The sequence below is a fragment of the Trachypithecus francoisi genome, unplaced genomic scaffold, assembly GCF_009764315.1.
Source record: "Trachypithecus francoisi isolate TF-2019V2 unplaced genomic scaffold, Tfra_2.0 Lachesis_group7, whole genome shotgun sequence".
In the NCBI taxonomy this organism is placed as follows: Eukaryota; Metazoa; Chordata; class Mammalia; order Primates; family Cercopithecidae; genus Trachypithecus; species Trachypithecus francoisi.
In genome coordinates, this window is record NW_022681472.1 from 25092386 (window position 1) to 25118110 (window position 25725).

At 40.7% G+C, this 25725-nt stretch overlaps 1 protein-coding gene across 2 annotated transcripts in view; it reads left to right on the forward strand.

Annotated features, from left to right (window-relative positions):
- Positions 1-25725, forward strand: part of SULF1 (sulfatase 1) — a 192097-nt gene that overhangs the window by 140274 nt on the left and 26098 nt on the right. For both annotated transcript variants that reach the window (XM_033202492.1, XM_033202491.1), the window contains exons 13-18: positions 14961-15177; positions 17821-18073; positions 19376-19472; positions 19934-20028; positions 20333-20398; positions 21657-21829. In XM_033202492.1, coding sequence (XP_033058383.1) covers positions 14961-15177; positions 17821-18073; positions 19376-19472; positions 19934-20028; positions 20333-20398; positions 21657-21829 — 901 coding nt within the window. The remainder of the gene's footprint in view (positions 1-14960; positions 15178-17820; positions 18074-19375; positions 19473-19933; positions 20029-20332; positions 20399-21656; positions 21830-25725) is intronic.

A 25725-nucleotide genomic window follows, 5' to 3' on the forward strand; every position in this document is an offset into this window, starting at 1 on the left:
TTGGCATCCCCATTTTACACATGGGCGACTGGGATTCAAACAGGATTTGTCTGATTCAAAAACTCAGTTTACTTGCTGCCTTCCGAGGTAGGTTACAATAACCAGATGAAGAGAAGTTCAAATCTTCTGTGAGTCTTTTTTTAACTTAACTGACCTCTAGATATCCACACAATTTACCAACACCAGTTCAAGATGTCAGGCTCATGGAATGAGTAGGTAACGAAGTTATTATTAAAGTGGCCTCACTCATTATACGCTTATTTTATGGTATCTAACTAGTTGAATAGACATTCATAGTAAACAACTTGATCCTTATACCCTGCATTTCCTCAGGCTTTCTTGTACACAGGATCCCTTTGAAATAGAAGAGGAAAGGGAGGGAGAGCCGTTGAAGGAAGGGCTAAAACTAAGCCTTCACTGCATTCTAGTACGTCTTAATTTTCAAGTGTTTAGTGGAGAAAAGCTTAGACCTATTCATTATGTTTTAATTTGAAGTCTTCAAATCTTTCTTATGAAAGCTCTAAACGTTATTATGAGTAAAACCTCAGAATTATTTTGTAGCTCTAAGATGATTTTTATGAGCCAGCCTCAATAGACTAATTTACTTTTATTCAGGAGTTGCAAATGTTCAGTGTTAAATACATTTCATGCAAATTGGTGATCTTGTTACTCTTTTAGCTCTAAGAGGTGAACATTATAGTCTTTTGGGAATAAGGTACACTGCCTACCTTTCAGTGTATAATTTTACAAACCTCTCCATATGGCTTGCCCTAAAATTTTAATATATGTCCTAAAGGGCAAATGTAGCGTAAACTAGATTATGGTACTTTGGCACAAGATTTTCACTCATGAGCTGAATGCTAACTATATTAAAAACTTAATTTTGCTTTTTCATATTTTTCTGAACTTGTTTTGGCCCCATAAAATGCTTTCATATCTGGAATTTTCCTCCACTGTTTCATTTCTCTGTGAATCAGTCTGAATTTAGATCCATTATGTGGATATATGAGAACGTCAGCAATGGTCTCTTTTAGAAAGGCCTGAATCTGTGGAACAAAGAATTAGGCTATGCCCCAATGGTGATTTATTTCTATAGAATTTCTTTACATTGGGCCTGAGTGAGCTTTAGAAGTGAAGACCTGGAGAGTATTTCTGATTGTCTCTAGCTTCAGTGTATCACAGCACTAGTGAACTGTTACTCTAATCCCGAACCAGTAGGATCAGCATCCCTGAGAGTCTGTCAGAAGTGCAAATTCTCTGGCTATTGCAGACCTTCTGAATCAGAACCTCTAGGGGTGAAGCTGAGCAATCTGTATGTTAACAAGTCCTCCAGGTGACTCTGATGCTCCCTGAAAGTTTGAGAAGCACTATTCTAACCCACGATTGTGATTACTGGTGGTCCTCAAACCATCACTTAGGAATCTAAGAACTTCAAGAAAATTTTGAGCCTGAATCTTTAAAGCAGTTATTCAATCTATGGGTCAAATCTGATAGCTATATTGTGTGTTGTTGTTTTGTTTTGTTTGAGACAGTGTTTTACTCTGTCACCCAGGCTGGAGTGCAGTGGCGTGATCATGGCTCACTGCAGCCTCACCCTCCTGGGCTCAGGTGATCCTCCTACCTCAGCCTCCTGAGTAGCTAGGACTACAGGCAAACACCACCATATTCAACTAATTTTTGTGCTTTTTTAGAGATGGAGTTTTGCCATGTTGGCCAGGCTGGTCTGGAACTCCTGGACTCAACCGATCCTGCCACCTTGACCTCCCAAAGTGCTGAGATTACAGGAGTGATCCTCCATGCCCAGCCAGATCTGCTGTGTTCTATCAACTTTTTATATCTTGGCCTTTTGCTCTTTCTTTCTGGCTACTTTGAAGACTATCTTTTTTTGGTGACAGTATCACCGGCTTTAAAAAAGGGAAGAAGAAAATTCAGAATAATGATGCTGAATTGTTCAGGTTCAAGGTGGCAGCAGATGCTAGAACTGACCTGCTTGGAATCTGCTCTCTCTTGATGTCCCTCCTGGCATGCGCCCTGCTTCTGTTCCTATTAACAAGTTGAATGGCCTTCATTCCAAGGCAACACAGTCTTAGGTTTTGACACTCCATGGGGTACAAACGGAAAATCAGCATGACTAGCCCCATTCTCTTCACTCTTAATCCCAGAGATAGTGAATGCCCCCTTCCTACCACATCTTTGTACCAGGTCACCTAAAGGTTGTTTGGTGGCATCAATTCGGGTGCATGAGGTAAGTCAATAGAGGAAAGAGATCCAAAGGTTGGGGTCTCTTTCTGAGGTTAGAATATTGGCCACCACCACTTTCTAGTTGTGTCTTCTCAAACAGGTCACTTACTTTCTCCTGAGTCTCAGGTTTTCTATCTCTAAAATGGAGAAAATTAACCTCACCCTTGTGAGGATTAAGTGATATTATACTAAGTGAGACTGAGATTAATTTTCTCTAGTGTGTGAGTATTGGGTGTTGTTATTATTCCAAGCCATCTTACCTGCTGTTTTCATTCCTATGAAGCCAATAAGAATTAAAATGGGCTGAGGCCAGGCGCGGTGGCTCACATCTATAATCCCAACACTTTGGGAGCCCGAGGCGGGCAGATCACCTGAAGTCAGGAGTTCAAGACCAGCCTGGCCAACATAGTGAAACCCCGTCTCTACTAAAAATACAAAATTAACCAGGTGTGGGTGGTGGGGCGCCTGTAATTCCAGCTACCTGGGAGGCTGAGGCAGGGGAATCACTTGAACCTGGGAGGCAGAGGTTGCAGTGAGTCGAGATTGTGCCATTGCACTCCAGCCTGGGCAAAAAGGGCGAAACTGCATCTCAAAATTAATTAATTAATTAATTAAAAAGAATAAAAATGGGCTGGCATCCGAGAGACTTGGCATCACTTCTTGACTATGTGAACACAACAACCAGCAGGGACTAATTAAGACAACACGGACATATGTGTTTCCATTACTCCCACGTTCCTGAATTAATATGAGACAGAGTGTGAATTCCCTCCACTCTCTAAGCTGGGCATTACACCCCCAGGCATATTTATGTACAGACACTCCCCATCCTCCTACACAATCACACTCATACACATGTGCACACTCATGGGCAAATCTCAACCTCTGTCTTAAAGCATGTTTGTTCCACAGAGAACAAAGAGCAGTGATGCTCAATGCTGGTGGCACATTAAACTCACCTGGGGCTGGGCAGTGTAGCTCATGGCTTACTCCCATAATCCCAGCACTTTGGGAGGCAGGAGTTCTAAACCCCCTGAGCCCAGGAGTTCTAGACCAACCTAGGCAACCTACGGAGACACTGTCTCCACACACAAACAAAATAGCCAGGCATGGTGGTGTGTGCCTGCAGTACCAGCTACTCAGGAGGCTGAAGTGGGAGGATTGCTTGAGCCTGGGAAATCAAGGCTGCAGTGAGCCATGATCATGCCACTGCACCCCAGCCTGGGTGACTGAGTGAGACCCTGTCTCAGAAAAACAAAAAATAAAATAATAGAAAAATAAAAAATAAACTCACCTGGGTGGCACTTGAAAAATGCTGCCGCATACCCCAGACCAACCAGGTTAAAAATGTCTGGAAGTGAGGCCAAGGAATCTATTTTTTAATGAGGTTGAGAATCACAGGCCTAGAACCAGAAAATATCAAAGTTTGAAGGAATCTTAGAAATCTTCGAAGTTGAATGGTATCATTTTTCTGATAAGGAAATTTAGGTCCGGAAAAGTTAAGCTACAAACCCAAAGCCAAAACCTGCATCTCTTCACTTCGCGTTGAGTACTTTCTTCCCTGTAACATGCTGCCACTGCAAAATTGCAAGACAGATTTTCCCTTTGAAACTATGAATGGCAGTTGCCACTCACGTTGGTTCTCAACCCAGACTGCACATTAGAATCATATGGGCAGCTTTAGAAATGCTTATGTTTAAGTCCCAGCCCAGACAAGTTAAATCAGAACCTCTGGGTACAAGGCCCAGGTATCAGTGTTTTTTCCAAGCGCCCCTGATGATTCCTATGTGCAGACAAGCTTGAGATCCACAAATGTCAAGTGAGCATTATTGAGCTGGTTTTTCTTCTTCTTCTTCTAGGCATAGGTATTGACATCTTAAATAGGAGCTACATAAAAGAGAAATTCCCTGGGCATTAGATTTTGAAATACACTTTACATATTATCTGGCATTTAAGAGGAAAAAAGCAGCTTGCTTTGTTTTGATAGGGCAAATATCCCATCCTTTTGATGAGTTGTTGAATTCCAGCATCTTTACAATTTAGTTTGCCTTTCTACTATTGGATCAATATAAAATCAAACATTTGTTTAAAGATCTGTGAAGACCCCTGCATCAAGCAAGCTGATGCTATTATAATGGAAATAGAATGTAGTTTGTTGAGTGGAAACTGGTTTAGCTCCAGGATCTTTGTTCCTTTCCAAAACTTATCTCTCTGGCCATATATCCCTCTGACCCTTTGTGACCAGTTGCAGAGCATGCATAATAAGACATTTACCATTGAGATCCTCCTAGAATTGTTAGTTTTCCAGAAGCAGACAGCTTGTTTCCCAAAACTCACTGAACCCTGGTCAAAATGGCAGCATGGCTCATAGAAATCTTCCCCTGGCTTATCTGATTCCAGGGGGCCCATCCAGAAGGATTGAGCTCCCAATGCCATCCTCTTACTGAATTCTCCTCTGTGCTTGGATCCATTGTGGACCACTCAGCCTTTAAACCTTGCTTCCTTACCTCTTCAAACTATGCTGAAGCTCATGTCTGAACAGTTGTGCATCTAATTAGATATTTTGCTTCTGTGCATTTGTTCTAAACAAGTCAAAAAAAAAAAAAAGACAAACATGAGAATAGGCATTTTACTCATAAACTATATAATACAGCCCTGTTCTGCTTAATTTGTATTGTGTCTTCTTTTCCACCATTTCCTAACAGCCCTCCGTAGTCAGGTCCTCCTCTGTGTTTCTTAAACATTACCTGCGAATCCCACTTTCTCACTTGTATGGATGTTGTTACTTCTCTCTTCTCATCTAAGGCTTACCTGAAGACTCGTACAGAGAGTGGTCTCTCTGTTTGAGTTTTCTCTTTTTCATTCTCTTTTTTCATCAGTATCCTGATCAAGGTGCTTTGGGATTACATCCTGGATATACCACTTCCTTGGTATTTGACTATGTGCAAGTTTCTTAACCTAACTCTGCCTCAATTTCTTCATCTATAAAATGGGCATCATAATAGTTCTTGCCTCATAGGTTGTTGTAAATATTATATGAGTTAAATGTATCACGCATCTGGGACAATGTCTAGGACATAGAAAGCACTCAACAAATGCTGGTTGTCAATCATTGGCCAAGATCAGTTTACCAATTTCATTTTCTAGGAATTACAATAATCATACATCTTCCAACATTCCAGTGTTGACTTTTACAAGTGATTATCCAGATTAAAATCTATAGTAGGTAACATTTGTCTCTCTTCTGCTTCTTCTCCCTTTCTGTTTTCCCTCCCCCTCTCTTTCCCATCTCATACCATCTCAAAGAAAACAAGCCAGGAGATAAAATCCTCCTGGCACAAGTAACACTATTTAATATTTGTGAGAGAAAATTCGACAATGACTTCAGCTAAGTAGCAGTTTGGCCAAAGATGTGAATATGATCTTTGTATATTCCCCAGTGTTAAGATAAATATTTTAAACACATGTCCACATGCAGGTAACTGTTTTTTATGATGTCCATTTTGGCATGAAGAATAATCAGATTATCACAAAATTACTGTACAGTTGTGACATTTCAGTGAACATGATTTGACCTGCATTATCACCAAATCCATGTCGTAAGACATATGATAACCAAGAACTAGTGTGTGTTTATGCATATTAAGCTTTCACTGCAGTGCACCTTTGAAGAAGTTGTAGCCAATTTTTAAAATTTTTATTTTTATTTCAATAATTTTTGGGATACAAGTGGTTTTGGGTTACATGGATAAATTCTTAAGTTAGATTTCTGAGATTTTAGTGCATCCATCACCCAAGCAGTGTATACTGTACCCAGTGTGTAGTCTTTTATCCCTCACCTGCTTCCCAACCTTCCCCTCCAAGTCCTCAAAGTTTATTATATCATTCTTATGGCTTTGCGTCTTCATAGCTTAGCGCCCATTTGTAAGTGAGAACATACAATATTTGGTTTTCCATTCCTGAGTTACTTCACTTAGAATAATGGTCTCCAGCTGCATCCAAGTTGCTGCAAAATACATTATTTTGGTCCTTTTTATTCCTGAGTAGTATTCCGTGGTGTATATATACCACATTTTCTTTATCCACTTGTTGGTTGATGGGCATCTAGGCTGGGTTCCATATTTTTGTAATTGCTACTTGTGCTACTATAAACATGCGTATGCATATGTCCTTTTCATATAATGACTTCATTTCCTTTGGGTAGATACCCAGTAGTAGGGTTGCTGGATCAAATGGCAGTTCCATTCTTAGTTCTTTAAGGAATCTCCATACTGTTTTCTGTAAAGGTTGCACTGATTTACATTCTCACCAGCAGTGCAAAAGTGCTCCTTTTTGCCACATTCACACCAACATCTATTGTTTTGTTTTGTTTTGACTTTTTAATTATAGCCATTCTTGCAGGAGTAAGGTGGTATCTCATTGTGGTTTTAATTTGCATTCCTTGATGAGTAATGATGTTGAGTATTTTTTCATGCTTGTTAGCTGTTTGTGTATCTTCTTTTGAGAATTGCTGTTCATTTCTTTATCCGACTTTTTGATGGAATTTTTTTTTTTTCTTGCTGATTTGTTGTGTTCCTTTGTAGATTCTGGATGTTAGTCCTTTGTTGGATGCATAGTTTGCAAATATTTTCTCCCACTCTGTGGGTTGTCTGTTTACTCTGCTGATTATTTCTTTTGCTGCACAGAAGCTTTTTTAGTTTAATCAGGTCTCATTCATTTATTTTGGGGTTCTTTATATTTGCTTTTGGGGTCTTAGTCATGAATTCTTTGCCTAAGTCAATGTCTAGAAGAGTTTTTCCAATGTTATCTTCTCAAATGTTTATAGTTTTGGGTGTTAGATTTAAGTCTTTGATCCATCTTGAGTTGATTTTTGTATAAGGTGAGAGATGGGAATCCAGTTTCATTCTTCTACATGTGGCTTGCCAGTTTTCCCAGCACCACTTGTTGAATAGGGTGTCCTTACCTCAATTTATGTTTTTGTTTGCTTTGTCGAAGATCAGTTGGTGGTAAGTATTTGGCTTTATTTCTGGGTTCTCTATTCTGTTCCGTTCTATGTGCCTGTTTTTATGCCAGTACCATGCTGCTTTGGTAATTATAGGCTTGTAGTATAATTAGAAGTCGGGTAATGTGATGCCTACAGATTTGGAGTTTTTTTGCTTTGTATTGTTTTGGTGAAGCTAATTTTGGGTGTTTTTTGTTTGTTTGTGTGTTTCTTACTCATGAAAATGGACACAAGTAGGCATAAGTAAGAACAGAGAACAACATCCTTAACCAATCTGAGAAATATTTGCAATTCAAAATGCAGAAATTATAATGATTATTTAGCGGATACTTCAGGAAGGAAAAGCAATTGGAGGTCATCTAATATTGCACTAAGTATTTTACATGGAAAACTGTTCTGTGAGATACATATTATGCCCATTTTAGATATGAAGAGACTGAAGCTCAGATGGGAAAATAACTTGACCAAAGTCACACAGCTAGAAGAATGACAAACCTGAGTTCAAACCAAGATCTGGGTGACTCAAAGCTTCTGTCTCCCTCACCAAATAATAATTATTTTGTACACTTTACCACCAGAAAACATTAGCTTGCCCAGGATTGGATAAACCTTTTAAAGGCCAATTACAGTACTGCTGTAGGTTCATATAGTACATCTTTTCCTTAGAACTTCAAAACACTCAAACAATCTATTCTCATGTCTATCCATGAAGCCAGGAGAAGCAAGTATTATTTAATCAGATGTGGAATCCAGAAAAACAAAAAGATTCTGCAATTTGCTCAAAACCATAGAGTTAACAGCAAAAAATAAAATAAAATTAAGGTTTTTGAATCCCAACCCAATACTCATCTCCATTAAAAATGGCTACCTCTTATCAAGTATACATTAGATCACATTCTTTAAGTAATAAACCATGTGTGTGTATGCGTGTAATAGTAATAATAATAACAGCTGCTTTTGTTGAGTGCCTGCCATGTACTGAGTCCTTCCCGTGTGTTATCACTAATGCTCCTGACTCTGCAAAGGGTAATGTGGCATATCTTACTTGCTCAGAGCCACATAGCCACGTGATAGAGCTGGTGTTAAAATCCAGGCTTTTTGAGCTTGCAAATCCAGACTTTTTCCTTTAAGCCACACCGATGAATACAAAACACCTTTCCAAGTCCAAGACAGAATATAGGTAATATTCACTACTACGAAATCCTATTTCAGTAAAAGACTTGTGACAGCACTCTGCGTTGTAGTGAGGATTAAATGAAAAATTCATAAAGCGTGCTCTAGAGCAGCACCTGCTATCAAGCAAGAGTTAAATAAATGATCATAATCACAGTAGTCAAGATGATGATGAATGAAATTGTTTGAAATGCATTTGACATATTTCTCATTAGATTTGATTCCACCAAACTAGCTGCACACTATTTGTATCCTCATACCAAAATTACCAGCCTTCTCTTCTTCATTTGGTGTTATTTATATACAGGCAGACATAATCAATCAAAAACACTAACACATAATTACCTAACTGAGTGATTCTGTGCTGAGCTAACTTCTGGGAATGACTCAGGAATATGAGACATGGCCCTTGCCCTTAATTCCAACTTCCAGCATAGTTAGAAAGGCTAAAAGAAAATTATAAGAACTTAAAAAATTATTTAAGTAGTTTTATCTAGCACCTCGCCCATAATTGGTGTGCAGAAATATTTGTGGAATGACTGCGTGCTAAATTATTGGCACAGACTGATAAATCAAACAGAAGGAGAACTGAAATGTAGTTGAAGAAAAGAATTTGCAGAAGGAATGAACCATCAGTGAAGATGGAGACAATCAGATTTGGCAATTCACTGATTTACTGATAAACTTCAAGAGCGTAGATAAAAGCAAGACAGTGTGACAGCTCTGTTTCTGCAAGGGCATTTGTTGAACAAAGCTTATGTCTGTGGCTGACTCCACACATCCCATTAGCAGGTGCCTCACCTGAGCTCAGGCTTTCATCTGATTCCTGAAACTCCTGCAATGCAAAAACCATCTCTTCTCATTATTTTGACTATTTAAATGGCTTGCCACATGAGTTTCAGAGCAATTCTTTCAAAAATTCTCTTTTTCTGCCTCCCTCTATAAACTTTCTAAGATTACCACTTTAGTTGCAGCTGTTTCAAGGTTTTATTGTGCAGTCGTAAAAATTGTCATGATATCCAGTTCTAAAATGGCTGTAGCAATGTGTGGTAATTACATTTCATTAAAATTCCTAGTATGCTTGCCAGTAGGAAGATTTTCAAAGCCTCTAGTTAATTACTTTATCTAACAGGGTGTATGACTTTTTCAAAGGGTCCATGGTAGAAGATATAATTGACATTTTTGTTTGTGGCTCTTGCTTTATCCAAGTATGTGTGTAGATACATGTATATATGTAGTATGTATGGATAATATATGTTTGTATGCATGTGTGTAGATATATATGCATATATGTATGTATATTTGATTTTGTATGCTACATTATCATAGCCAAGGACAGTGCCAGACATCCAGTGTGGTTAAATTCAACTCTTCAGGAAGGAAACACCATTTCCCTTCTTCTCTATCCCATAGGAAATCAACAAAGAATTTGGCTAATGGGAAATTCAACTTGGATTCCAAATAGCCTAAGTCACTAAAACTTCTGCCTACACCTTTGTGTTCTACAGGAATCTACTTGTACCCTCAGATCCTGCAGGGCAAAAAACAAACAAAATAGGCAGAATTCTTTGAATGCATTGTGATTATAAAAACCGCAGGTTTTCACTATGGTCATGTGCTTTAAAAATTAGTATTTGTACTAAAGTTGATATAAATTAGATCCACAAAAAGACTTTAGGTCATTATTTTTCAAGAATGAATATACACATATATATATATAATATTATATTAATATATATTTTTTCTTATATACATATTTTGAGATGGAGTCTTGCTGTGTCACTCAGGCTGGAGTGCAGTGGCTCAATCTTGGCTCACTGCAACCTCTGCCTCTCAGGTTCAAGCCATTCTCCTGCCTCAGCCTCCCAAATAGCTGGGACTACAGGCATGTGCCACCACCTGGCTAATATTTGTTTGTTTGTTTTTTGTTTGTTTTTTGAGACGGAGTCTTGCTCTGTCACCCAGCCTGGAGTGCAGTGGCACGATCTCAGTTCACGGCAACCTCCACCTCCGAGGTTCAAGCGATTCTCCTGCCTCAGCCTCCCAAGTAGCTAGGACTACAGACATGCGCCACCATGCCCAGCTAATTTTTGTATTTTTAGTAGAGACGGGGTTTCACCATGTTGTCCAGGCTGGTCTTGAACTCCTGTCCTCAGGCAATTCGCCTGCCTCAGCCTCCCAAAGTTCTGGAATTCCAGGCTTGAGCCACTGTGCCTGGCCTTTTTTTTTTTTTTTTTTTTTGTATTTTTAGTAGAGAGAGGGTTTTGACACATTGGCCAGGCTAGTCTTGAACTCCTGACCTCAGACGATCCACCCACCTTGGCCTCCCAAAGTGCTGGGATTACAGGCCTGAGCTACCGCACCCATCCTCAAGAATAAAATTAGCCATATTTTCCTGTCTGATAGAAGATGGAGCGCCTCTTATGCTTCCACTTGGCTGTGGATTGTGAATTCACTAGCCAATTACTTTGCTTCTCTAGGCATTAAGCAGTCAACTCTTCATTTTTAAATGCTAGAGGCAGAGATCATCCAGGTAGATGGATAAGCCTTAAACCATTTGAATTTAAGACAGATATACATACAGACAGACACTCAAATGCCACTAATTCCCAAACTTTGCGAAGTTACAAAAAGGTTTTTATTTTGGCAACACTTTCCCCAGCAATAATTCTATATGGCATATAGTTATATGTTAATGGAGATGTCTGTCAGTTTCTGAGTCCAGGCTATCTATAGTGCAGTGGCATGATGGCATGGTCTCAACTCACTGCAGCCCCAACCTCCTGGGCTCAAGTGATCCTTGCACCTCAGCCTCCCTCCTAGTTGCTGGGACCGCAGGCGTGTGCCAGCATGCTTAGCCATATATGTGTGTGTGTGTGTGTGTGTGTGTGTATGTGTGTGTGTGTGTGTATGTATATATATATATATATATATATATTTTTTTTTTTTTTTTTTTTTTTTGTAGAGACAGGGTTTCACCATGTTGCCCAGGCTGTTCTCAAACTCCTGGACTCAAGCAATCCACCTGCCATGGCCTCCTGATGTACTGGGATTATAGGTTTGAGCCACTGTGCCCAGCTCTGAGAACTTTTTTAATCATTTCATGGCACATCCTCAAGCTAATTGGATAGCCATGAATGCTATAATTGGGTCTGTGAGTGCCACAAACCCAGGCGTGGAAACCACTGCTGTCCGCATTAAATGGCAAAATCATGGAACAGGCCACATGCAGTTTTCAGCTAAGTCAAAATTCTGTCACTTATCAACTAACTGTGGAGAGAGCACAAGGATAACTGGTTTCACTCAAATAAAGCACATAGTCCTGAAAGCATAGGTGCACTGATAGTATTCATTCATCCAACTGGAGTCATTTTCTGACCTGCTTACATCAGTACATTTCTAGACACAGCTTCCTTTGCACACGCCACTCCCACCAATTACATGCATCCCTCTCAAAGACCTATGCATCTGAGCTACTTAGACTTAAATATATCCCTCCTGCCTTCCCCATGGAATCCAGCTGCAAAACTGTCCAGTAAGCAGTTGCAAATGTAAAGCAGTGGCCTAAACTCCAACGGCACATTTGAATCATCTGGGGAGCTTCTGAAAGTCCCAATGTCCAGCCAAATTTGAGAACCACTCATCTGATCTAACTTCCTGTGTTTAATTAAGTTGACTTCACAATTTTTAAGTTAAATCATCTCTAACTTAGTCCTTAGGCTGTTCTTGTTTGTGTTGCCTTTTTGCGGCTTTGTAAGTAAAATCCGCCCTCTGTATCCACGGGTTCTACATCTGTGGATTCAACCAACTGCAGATTGAAAGAATCGAAAAAGAAAAGATGATTTCGTCTATATTGAACCTGCATAAACTTTTTTTCCTGTCATTATTCCCTAAACAATACAGAGTAACTACTATTTATATAGCATTTTATTATATTAGGTATTACAGTTAATGTAGAGATAAAGTATACAAGAGTGTGTATGTAGGTTATATAGAAATACTATATTTTACATCACAGACTTGAGCATTCATGGATTTGGGTATCTGCAGGGCATCCTGGACCCAATTCTCAGTGGATCCTGAGGGATGACTCATTAGTTGCCTGTCTGTCCCTTGAGCTCCTGCTTCTTTGGGTGAAGATGTTAAACATTCAAGACATTCTAGCCAATCCACAAAAAAAGGTTCACCCTTGGTGAAACAACCAAATTCAGTAGTACCAAGAGTATAAAGGGCTAAAGCAAAATCATAGAAGAAGCCCTGTATCTCTAGGATTTGGGGATTATATAGTAGAAGCCAAAAAGCAGCTCTGATAATTCAACATATATTGAAGACATACAACTCCCTTAGGAGAAAGCAAATCGTGGCTCTGCATCTTGGTTCATTGTGAATAACTGCATGTCATTTTGTACATGAGTGTCAGTTATCTGCAAGGCCGTCTAGGACCTTTGACCAAACTTTGCCTTGCAGTAGGACACTTTGCAACAAAGATGTCACCCCAGATATGGTACTGGTACAAGAGGGGGATATAAGATCTTTTAAATGATGCATGAAAGAACATGTTTTATTTAATAATTATTTATTTGAATATATTTGAAAATATACGTGACACAAAAAAACATACTTTTACAGTGCAGATAGTATTGTACTGTCCATAGGTTAGAAATGCATCCATTTAAAGAAGAGCTTCTCACTCTTTAGATATGAACAAAAACAATGAAGGATAAAGAGAAGTTTCAGTAGATAATAGTACACAACTGATAGACCTACACGGAAAGGAAAAAAGACAAAAGTTTGATAACACTATATTTTAACTCTGTGACAACTGTGGCCAATTAAAATTAAATATTCTTCCTGCCTCCCAAATTAATTTTGTAGGGAGAAGGGGGAAAATAAAATGTAAAAGAAGTTATTCAGTCTTTAAGTAAGATGTGGAGGATCCCAGAAAATGACCCCCAGGGTGAAAAGCTATTATTTCAGCCAGGTTGAGATTCAGTAAGTGTAAGGACACTTAGTCCGGAGGCAGCGTCATATGTACTCGGACGTAAGCCTGCAGCATCTGTGGCAGGCGTGTTAGAAAGCTCAGTCTAGAAAAGTCAGTGCAAGCTCCCCATATGTGTCTGTTGGGAAGTGAACTCTGTCTCACATAGGAGCATGCCCACTCTCTGCTGAGTGTGCAGTTGAAACTGGAGAGTTTCCTGATCCCCTTCATAGGATGTGCAACAGGGGTGTGGCACACCTGCTCGGTCACCACCACTGCTCAAACCCCTGATGAGAGGGGGAGCACACAGATGGGCAGGTACAGGAACCAGGGCACATCCTTTGGGCTCCAGCCCTGCAGTAGTATCTAGGGGCAGGCACCTATGGCCCCAGTGTTACAATGCTCTTTTAGCCTTGCCATCTGCAGACAGATTGTTAACCAGATCAATGGACCCTCTGCCTTTTGACAAGGGCAGAGGGCCACCAATATGACAGCTTTCTGTATTCCAAGCTCTTGCCTAGCTCCTGGAAGAATCAGGTCACGCACGGGCTTGAAGGATGAATGCAGAATTTTACTGAGTGGTGGAGGTGGCTCTCAGTAGGACGGATGGGGAGCCAGAAGCGGGGATGGAGTGGGAAGATGATCTTCCCCAGTTTGGCCACTGGACAGCCACACTCCTCTCCGACCACCCCCAGCCAAGCTCCTCTCAGTGTTCAGACATTCCTCCTCTTCTGTCTTTCTCTGCCACCTTGTTCCACCATTCGTCTGCTTGTCTCCTCATCTCCTTGTCTGCTTCTGGAGCCTGGGTTTCAGGGTTTATATGGGCACAGGATAGGGGGCATGGCAGGCCATAAACAACTTTTGGGGTACAAAAACAGGAATGCCTATCCCCATTTAGGGCCGTAGGTCCCCAGGCTTGAGGGTGGGGCCTTTGCCAGGAAACTACCTTCTTCTACCCAGTGTTTCCCTGTCAGCTGTCCATATCACAATGTTCTTAGAAGGATAAGAAAAGACACAAAAGAAAGCCTGACAAGTTTGCTAATGTCTGGTGTCTGTGAGAGTCGGCTCGCCCCATGATGGGCTCCAATTAAACTCATCTCTGTCTTCCTCACGTGCCACTCTTCCCTGGCTCACATTAGAAATTCAGGAGCGGAGAACAAAGCGGCCAAGTTTGTTTTTCCAGAGCAAGAGGGGTCTGGTGAAAGCAGTCCTGACAGCTGCACTGTGTGTCTTGGTGAACTAACAGCTTTTACATGTTTCATTCAAGACTGTTTAGTCTGCGTGCTGAGGATTCATATATCAGTTTTTGGCTCTAGTGTCATTGAGGTAGTTTGATTTCCAGTGATTTCGTTGTCATCTGTATTTGCCTACAGTGAAAGAAATAACTGAGAGTCGAGTTATTGCGGGGTCACTTAAAAGCTTGCCTTTCTTCATTCACTCTCCTGAAAGATATTGCCAGTGCTTCTAAAAAAAGAAAAAAAAGAAAAAAAAAAACTAAGGGAGTGGCTCTTAATCAATAACACCTGGAGCAGAATCGGTAAACTGCTTTCACGTTGGCTTTTGCAGAAGTGGCAATGCATTGAGGATACATCTGGCAAGCTTCGAATTCACAAGTGTAAAGGACCCAGTGACCTGCTCACAGTCCGGCAGAGCACGCGGAACCTCTATGCTCGCGGCTTCCATGACAGAGACAAAGAGTGCAGTTGTAGAGAGTCCAGTTACCGTGCCAGCAGAAGCCAAAGAAAGAGTCAACGGCAATTCTTGAGAAACCAGGGGACTCCAAGTAAGCCACACTTTTGTGACCATCTCGATGGTGGCGTAGGCCTGTGGGAATAAACAATAGAGAGACGAAAGGGTTGCTCCTTCTACATTTTAGATATTATCAATGATCGTTTTCAGGCTAAAAGCACATCGTTGCTCTATTTAAAATAAGAAAGCTAAGATTAACGTGACATTTTGCTTTGCAAACATTTTCACTTAAGCATAGAATGAAAATATAGTTTGTAAAAGCACCAGAAGTGAAACATATGCACACATAAAAGAGTTTATAAAATGGCTATTCCAAAAGGTAAAGGATATGGTTTAAGTCCATTTTATTTTACCGCAATGCCAATGTCCTGATTTGTCTGCCTTAAGTTGCTTTAAAAAAGAGTAAACACAGGTTTCAGTGTGTATGCATTTAACTTTAAGAGGAAAAGCATAAACACTTTTTTAAGGCATATATTTTAATCTCTGTTTTACGACAATGTATGTATTTTTTAATTCCGTCAAATCGTTGGATCTTGTTGACTGGCAGGGACAAACTAGTTGAATTCAGTATGAAAAGCACTTCCTAGCATCTTCTTAATAAAACCTCGATTAGGCAGCTATGAGAAACCTATGATTATGTAAATGTGAAAATCCAGACTGACACCTTCCACGAAAGAATGAATCTAGCACCACCTAGTGGAGTAACATGAAAAATGACTCAATTTTATGGTGATTTCTTTCTATAATGGTTTGGAAAGAAGCAACTTAAGTAAATTAAATTCTATGTCAAAGATTTGGGAATCAAATCATACACTAGAACAATGGAAGCCCTGAGAACAGGCATTTTTATTGTAGACTCCACAATATGGGCTTTAGGGCCATTTGCCCTGATACTTCATCCAAAACTGTTAAGTGTTTTCCATGTGTATATGGATATTTGTTTCCATGTCAACAACTTTTAACAAATTTTAAAGGAATCCATAAGCCAAAATGCTAAGAATCTTTGGGAGATTTTTTTCTTCCCTGAGAGAAAAATTCCAGGTCTAATAACTCACACAAAGATATCAAATTTCTGAAAATCAATAAGGCCAGGCGCGGTGACTCACGCCCGTAATCCCAGCACTTTGGGAGGCCAAGGCAGGCAGATCATTTGAGTTCAGGGATTCAAGACCAGCCTGACCAACCTGGTGAAACCTCATCTCAAAAAAATTAGCTGGGCATGGTAGCACATGCCTGTAATCCCAGCTACTTCTGAGGTAGGAGAATCGCTTGAACCTGGGATGCAGAGGTGGCAGTGAGCCGAGATGGCACCACTGCACTCCAGCCTGGTTGACAGAGTGAGACTCTGTCTCAAAAAAAAAGAAAATTAATAAGGAACTAGGACCCCTGGCACGCTCCTTTTTCAGAAGCTGATTAGCAACATTCAGCTTAGAAGAAAGTGTGCCCTCTTCTCTTCCAGAAAGTTCGACCTTGTTTCCCAGGCACTGAGCATAAAGCCCATTGATTTTTCAGTATTAGGCCCAAACACAGGTCTAGGGCAGCTCTTTCAAACTGTATGGAATCTTGTGTATTTGACAACAGGAGTCGATTTTCACCCTTTCTGCAAGGATGGAACTCAGGGCACTCTTATTGACCCCCCTACTGTCACAGAGGTTGCTCCCTGATCTGGAAACTGCAGGATTCTGCTGAGAGCTGTCTCAGAAGCATGATAATTCTGATTTCACAGCCAGTATGCCCCACTTCTTTCTGTGTTAGGCTAATGAGATAAGGCCAGATGAATATGCTGCTACAGAGCTAAGAGCATCCGGTGTTTGCACATTGAAGTTCTTATCTGGTACACATGAGCTCTTAAAAAGGTTCCGTAGTCACCAGAAAGCATGCTGCCCTCTCCCCATCCCTACCCGCCCACCCCCTGCCTTAACCCTCCTCTGCCAGGTATAAAAGTGGATTGGCTGATGAAAGCATTAGCAAAATTTAATTCTTCTTAGAGTAATCCTCTACTATTTGTACAAATAGAAGTTGTCTAGAGCATTTGCCTTTTTGAAAACGCAGCCCAATGTAGTGGTAAGGCGTCATAGTCTGAGAGATTATAGTCCTAGCTCCATAAGCTTGCAAAATGTATGTGACATTCAAAACTTCATTTTTCTCGTCCATAAAATAAGGATGAACCTGTGTTGACAATCTGATGTTTTTGTACTTAAGGCTTTTTATAATAATACCTGTCTTTCAAGACTCTGGATTAGAGATAAATAGGAAGTATATAATATATAGCAAAAGCTCAATAAATGATAGCTGTTATTATTAATACCATAATTGGGAATATGGTTTTATCCAAAAAAATAGCCTGAGCAGTTCACGTTGAAAACCAAATGTAGAAGTTCACAGCCTGCCACGAGTAAAAAGGATCCTAGAAATCACCTGGACCAACCCCCCACTTGACAGATGAAGGGCTGAAGGCCCAGAGAAGTATGTCATCCATCACACTGCCAGGCAATGGCACTGCCAGGACAAGAATCCAACCTCTGCTACCGTGAATTGCAGGCACCACGATGCCGCTCAGCAATGGAGCATGGACTGCTTTCTCCTCTCCAGGATGCTTCCTGGACCAGGTGATCACTTTCTTCCCTTGTAAGCTATATCAGGTCGTCCATAGTAATGTATCTTCCCTTACTTCTAGAGTACAAGCCCAGATTTGTCCATACTCGGCAGACACGTTCTTTGTCCGTCGAATTTGAAGGCGAAATATATGACATAAATCTGGAAGAAGAAGAATTACAGGTGTTGCAACCAAGAAACATTGCTAAGCGTCATGATGAAGGCCACAAGGGGCCAAGAGATCTCCAGGCTTCCAGTGGTGGCAACAGGGGCAGGATGCTGGCAGATAGCAGCAATGCCGTAGGCCCACCTACCACTGTCCGAGTGACACACAAGTAAGAAGACTTTATTTGTTGACTAGGGTTGAGTTCAGAATTACCACCACAACACACCATATTATCACCATTTTGCACTTGGCAAAAAAGCAGTATCACTTGGCAATACGGTGCCTGAGGGCTGGCCTACGTAGCAACTGAGGGTTAAAGAAACAATGAGTCCACGCAATCATAGGCTTCGACGCGTGCTTTGGGTTTGATTTCACATTACGACTGATCAGCTAGGAATCCAGCCAGAGTAATTCCATCACATCTTGACTTAGCAGGCATGGAGTTCATGAGCCTAGGCAGTTACCTTTGCAGGCATCTAGAAAACAAATGAAAACAATTTCAGAGGCTGGAAGTTCCTCCATGTTGCACGATCACTGTCACTTGGAGCAGTTGTGTGGTCACAGCCTCAGAAATGAAACACAGTCCAAGGGAGGGCAGTGAGTCCCAGAGACACTTCCAGAAAGATGATGTAGGTTACGAATGGATGTAAGACATACAAATATCTAACCAGTCCAGATCACAGAGAGGGCCTTGGAAGTCATGGAGACAGGGAAGGGAGATGATTCCCTCATAGGTTTAATGAACTCACTTTGTTCTTTGGCTCCTTCCAAAGTCTACTTACTCTCATGATTAGGAAATGTTTTCTTTCTGAATTTATTAGCAAGATCTTTGTTTTCTCCCTAATTGTATCACTTTGGGGAGATGGGGCACTGTGCACTCTGCCAGGATTTTTATCTTTGAGGTTCTGGCCTCCTAGTGCCTGAAGTTGGTAGTTACATACTAAGGGGTTTAGACCAGAATGCATTTCTCTTACATTATTGATTAACCCCACATCCCACCTGCTGTCTATCCCTGGAGCTGTATCTTTACTTCAAAACTCAGTGGGGTACTTAGGGCACTCTCTTTTTAACAAAATGAGTGGAATTAATACTCCCCTTCTGAATCTGCTTTTCTTCAAACAAGCCATTTGCATTGTGATGTGAAAGGTCGTCCCTTTTGTTCTATGTCAGTTGAACTTGAGTTTTTTGGTGGTATCCTATTCATGGGGTTGTGAGTATTCAGAACTGCCTTGAAAAGTGGTCATAGGGATGATCTTAGTCACAGAGTTGTGACACCATCCACCCATGTGACATTTTGTCCTCACTGGTGACTAGAACATATTCCCATTGATGCTGGTCTTGGATCAGCTCAACGGTTACTGCATGTGTCAACATTAAGGATTTTGAGGATTAAAAGTTCTCTTTGCGATCTTGAGTGTTTTCTACTGTTAGAATATAAACCCATTTGACATGGTTTTGGTTTGTTTTGCAGGTGTTTTATTCTTCCCAATGACACGATCCATTGTGAGAGAGAACTGTACCACTCAGCCAGAGCATGGAAGGACCATAAGGCATACATTGACAAAGAGGTTAGCCGTGGCTGTGTGACTGTCAGATATATTCCAGACTCACACTCGGCCTGCCAGCCCTGCGGTGCCTGGTGGGACATACCATGGATACACATCATCTATAATTATGTGAAAAATACAAAACAAAGTTATTTGTCTTTCTCCAGTGATTTAAGGATAGTCCTACTGAAAACAATATAGAGTGTGAGAAGAGACTGGGAACTGACTCCATGGCCTTTTGAAATCTCTGTGAGAAAATGATTCCATTATAAAAAAGGAATCTGCTACTGTTTATCTGTAACACATGGGTTGGAATATAGAGTCTATATAGACATATTTTATGCCCAGTTTGTTTCTATTTTAAGTATCATCTCAGATGAATAGCTATTATTACAAAACAGAGAAAACAAGGTGAAAAGAAAAGTACTTTGTAAAGAAAATCCTGATCTTAACATGTAATTGCTTGAAAACATGTTTTCCAGATTGAAGCTCTGCAAGATAAAATTAAGAATTTAAGAGAAGTGAGAGGACATCTGAAGAGAAGGAAGCCTGAGGAATGCAGCTGCAGTAAACAAAGGTGAGCTTGTTTCCATCCATGCTCCACTTTCCAAATTCATTTTTACACAAGCCAGAGGCATTAGCACTGAGCTCATTTTTCTCTTTTACCTATAGAATGTATGGTCATAGAGTATGATAACCTAAGCTATTTAAATCAAATTAAATATGCTTAAACTTAAGCAGGAAGTAAAAAATCCCATTCAGCTAAAATACTTACAACACAACTGCCTTCCTTCTTTCTATTTTGCTTTCTTTTTATAAAATGAACACTTTGATCCAATGCAAGGTTATGAAGGCTCACTTTTTAATCTTTTCACCTGCAGCTATTACAATAAAGAGAAAGGTGTAAAAAAGCAAGAGAAAATAAAGAGCCATCTTCATCCATTCAAGTAAGTAACTCTCTGTTTTCCACATTTGCTGGGAGTCAGTGAGTGTCCACCTGGCCCTTCGAAGAGGCTGGAGGGACCCCTGTGTTCCCCGCAGCGCCGCTTCAGAAGAAGTAGACCCATCTAGGAGGGCACCTAGCTCATGAAGTTGAAAGCAAAGCCCCACCTCACCAAGGGACTGTAGCAGTGCTCTTGGCATCCTTTGTCCGGGAGCCATGCTGAGCTCCACTGTCATTCTGTGAGTGCTCCCTACCTGGCAGATAGGACCAGTAACTAGATTTTACTCCATGCACTGGTTTCTTTGGAGAGTGCTTGAGGGTTACAGACTCTCAGTGCTGTCGGTGTTCTATAAAGTAGCCTGGAACAGTGCTGAATTGTGAAAGTGGGAAGAAACATAGATGTTTTTATATAATAGCAAAATTTGCATGTGCAGAAGATTTAGTATTTAAACCTTAACAAAGTTTAAGCTTTTTATATAAAAAATAAAAATAAAAAATAATTCTAAAAAATAAAGGCTATCTAAACTTTTTCTTTGTCGAAGAATTTTTTAAACCTTTTAATCCAAGCCATCTGGTTCAACTAACCTTTAACTCAATGGCTGATTGGTACTCGGCTGCCAAAAAAAATAAGCCATTTATCCAAAGAGTGTGGCTAGCAGGATCCTCTCATTCACATTAACATTTATTTCCATCGGTGTTTCCATGCACATGAAGAGAAAAATGTTGGTCCTCTTAGGTTCAATAAAGTCCCAAGAAGCTGTCACTGAATTCATTTGCCTTCAGCATTCCTTTCTTTTTTTTTTTTTTTTTTTTGAGACAGAGTCTCACTCTGTTGCCCAGGCTTTAGTGCAGTGGTGCAATCTTGGCTCACTACAATCCCCGCCTCCTGAGTTCAAGAGATTCTTGTGCCTCATCCCCTAGTAGCTGGGACTACAGTTGTGCGTCACCACATCCGGCTAATTTTTATATTTTTAGCAGAGACAGGATTTCACCATGTTGGCCAAGCTGATCTCAAACTCGTGACCTCAAGTGATCTGCTCTCCTCAGCCTCCCAAAGTGCTGGGATTACAGGTGCAAGCCACTGTGCCCGGCCTGTCTTCACTATTCCTGATTCTATTTTAAGCCCATCTATACAAATTGAAGGTCGTCCATTATCTCTTATCAAGCATCTAAATATTCATGCAAGACTCACAGCAACAAGCCTACTTTTAATTGAAAAAGTACCTTCTGAACACTCAAAAAAATCCCTTCTCTTGGAACAGAGAGGCTGCTCAGGAAGTCGATAGCAAGCTGCAACTTTTCAAGGAGAATCGTAGGAGGAAAAAGGAGAGGAAGGAGAAGAGACGGCAGAGGAAGGGAGAAGAGTGCAGCCTGCCTGGCCTCACTTGCTTCACGCACGACAACAACCACTGGCAGACAGCCCCGTTCTGGAACCGTAAGTTGCTTGTTCCAAACGCCACTTCCTGCCACCATGCAGAGACAGCGACTCATAACTTAGATCAGAAATTCAGCAGCATAAAACCAGGAATCTGCAAAGATTCAAGAGAAAGGCATCATATTCTACTCTATACTGGAAACTCAAATGATTTTGCCAAATATTACTGTTTTCTTTAAATTTTTTCTGGTATTTTGTTTGGTAATGCCAAGCTTCTCCCTGGGTTTTTCCTCCTGATGATGTTGTTTCACGTAATAGCCAGCACCTGGCACAGTTTTTTCCCAGTAGGACTGTTCTACAGCTAAATAATGCAATGGATGAACGTCCCATAAATGGATGAAAAATTTTGTCCCAAATAGATTTTGGTTCTGCTTTATTTCAAGTACGTAAGTGTAATAAAAGGAAGTAAAAGAATAGTAAAAGCCTCTTCAGTGCAGGGCCCATATTCTACTTATTCTCAGTCCACTTCAGTACCAGCACCAGACTTGTAGAATAATAGAGACTCTACAAAACTATTTGGTTTTACATTGAATTGCTAAGGATATGGAATAATAACATTTGTGCACTTTTAAAATTAGTGCTTATATTTTCTTTAGTGGCCTGTGCACATTATTCACTGAGGCCATATAGAAGTAATACCCTAATACCCTACATTCTTACAATACATCCTCTGATTGAAGCTTACCAGCCTACAGAGTAGATGAACCACAGAATCTTCTAACTGAGAAGCTCACTAGAGACCACCTGGGCTATTTTTTCTCAAACTGGGATTTGGAGACTCCAAAGAATTGACAGACCATTCTTAGGGGGATCTAGGGCTTGTCCAGGAGACTTTATGTTTTCCCTTTCCATTTTGATGTTTCTTGATTTCAGCATCCATGTTTGCATTTCTGTTAAAAATCACATCAAGGCTGAATGAACTCTTAAAGTCACAGCATTTAACTTTTAATATAGTTTCTGCAACTGTGATGTGGGAATCCCTGAGGGTTATTCAAATCGCTGGGGACAGTAACTGGGAACACAACATTTAGCAAGATACTTTATTTTCTGTGCTCATAATATATTTTAATGGGGTACAGGTAGAAAAAAAAGGAAAGTAAATGAAATAAAATAATCATGAGTTGTAGTAGTGCTAAGAAGGAAACAGTGATCAACGTTTTTAAATGGGACCCTTTCAGAGAGTGTGGGGAAGACAGGCCTTTGAGGTGAAATTTAGGCTGAAACCTAAAGGATGGAGAGAAGTGATCCCCGTGGGAGGGAGTGTGTTCCAGGCAGAGGGAACAGTGCAAGTAGAGGTCCTGAGGAAGTCACGCCTTTGGTGTATCCAGAACCGGAAGCTCCTTGAAAGCTGAACCATTGCAAAACACAAGGTTATCGTTGCTTATGGCAGAAGGAGGCCCTTCATACCTCTCTCTGCTTTTCGCCATCTGAGTTGAGGCCATCCTGCTCAAGCCACCACCATTTCTTACCTCGGCCACTGTCAGGCCTCCTCTGTGACCTCCCAGGCTCCCCTCTGGTCCTCACCAGTCCATCCTGCTCAGAGGAGCTGGGTGATCTTTTAATGACACCTGCTTTTCTTAAGCTAAAGAGCAGAATCCCTTCACCTGACCCCAGAAGGCTGAGGCTGCAGTGAGCTGTGATCGTGCCATCACACTCTAGCCTGGGCAATAGAACGTGACCGTGTCTCAAAAATAAAATAAAATACAGCAAAATCCTTAACATATCCAACAAAACCCCACATGCTCCTAACCAATCCTACCCTGGGACCATTGCCTCTGCTCTTGCCTGCTTTCGCCACTCAGCTTCTCTTTATTCCTCACGCATCTCAAGCTCCCTCTTGCCATGGGATCTTTGCACTTGTTTCCCCTCCCTGGAAGGCTCTTGCCCACAGCCCCGTGCCCAGCAAACACTACTCACCCTTCAGACCTCAATTGCGGTGTCACTGCTTGTGGACACCCTCCCTGTGCCTCAGATTAGGGTCCACCCTTTGATACGCTCTATCAGCAAGCTCTGCTTTTCCCCCACAGGGCGTATTACATTTATAATCATAGGGTTTTTTTACTTTTGTTTTTGCTTGACTGTTGTCCTTTCCACTAGACTGTAAGTTTCTCAAGATAAGAAACCATGTCTGTGTGAGACTGTATTCCTGACCCAAAGGAATTGCTTAGTTAATATTAAGTGAATAAATAAACAAACAAGCAAGCCACCCTGTCCAGATCATATCAACTCCTATCAATTTAACAAAGCTTTGAGTGCCTGCCGCTGGGTGTCGCTGTGCTGGTGAGTGAGGAACGTGCCTGCTATCACTCTGCTGTTATACACAGGAGCGAATTAGGAACTGATCCCATTCAATACCAAATTTGATGCTCCTTCTGATACACAATGTATGCTTGGTGCTCTGATATTCTAGGGCAATGGCTTCTAGAATTTTTTCCCAAAAAGCCACAGTAAAAAACGCACCTTATATCAGGATCCTATACACGTATGTACACATACACAAGTATATATGTGTATCTGTGTGTATATGTAATATATATACTAAAGTAAACATTTCAAAAAGTAATACTATGTGTGCTATGCTTTAATATTTTTATCCATTCTATTACATATTTTAATAATATTATTGCTATATTCTTCATATTTGCTATGTCAACTTAAGCCCTTGGCATAGTAATACTCAATAACATGAAAAAAAGAAGAAAAGTCAAATCCATCCAGGCACAAGATCCTCCAATGCAATGGTCTCTAAACTTTTTTTATTATGTACCCATATCAATTTTTAAAATAAACACACCATCTATATTTAATTACACTACTATACAAACATGCCTGTGTATTATGAAAATATACAAAATAAATAGTCCATGCACAGAGATTCATGTCTGTAATCCCAGCACTTTGGGAGGTCAAGGTCAGAGGATCAGTTGAACCCAGGAGTTCAAGACCGGCCTGAGCAACATGGTGAAACCCTGTCTCTACAAAAAATACAAAAATTAGCCAGGCTTGGTGGTGCCCGCCTGTAGTCCCAGCTACTCAGGGGGCTGAGGTGGGAGGATCACTTGAGTGTGGGAGGTGAAGGCTGCAGTGAGCCATGATTGTACTCCAGCCTGGGTGACAGAGTGAGACCTTATCTCAGAAGAAAAAAAAAAAGAAAGAAAAGAAATAAAAAGAAAATAGAAATTTAAAGTTTGAGATAAAGATTAAAAAATAGTTTTTAAAAATAGTTTTCATATTGTTTGGAGGTCCCAAAACATTCTGTTCTCACTTATTAAAGAGTGCTTAAGGAAAACAAATCTCAGTGTCCCACTTCACAATGCAGTGAGACATTCAGTTTATGTTTGATGTGGAATCTTAATTGCTTTCACATGAAAGGTGACTCAGAAAGATTTTCTGGTTCCATAGATGTGCTTCACATCATGCTGAGTCAATCAGGACATTCCTTTTTTTCTTTTTCTTTCTTTTTTTTTTTTTTTTTTGTTAAGACAGAGTTTCGCTCTTGTTGCCCAGGCTGGAATGCAATGGTGCATTCTCAGCAACCTCTGTCTCTTGGGTTCAAGTGATTCTCTTGTCTCAGCCTCCCGAGTAGCTGGGATTACAGGCAGCCACCACCACGCCCAGCTAATTCTTTTGTATTTTTAGTAGAGACGGGGTTTCTCCCTGTTGGCCAGGCTGACCTCACCTGAGATCACCTGACCTCAGGTGATCCACCCGCCTCGGCCTCCCAAAGTGCTGGCTTACAGGTGTGAGCCACCACGCCTGGCCAGGACATTGATTTATTTATTTATTTTATTATTTTTATTTTTCTTATATTTTAAATTCTGGGGTCCATGTGCAGAACGTGCAGTTTTGTTACCTAGGAATGCACATGCCATGGTGGTTTGCTGCACCCATTATTC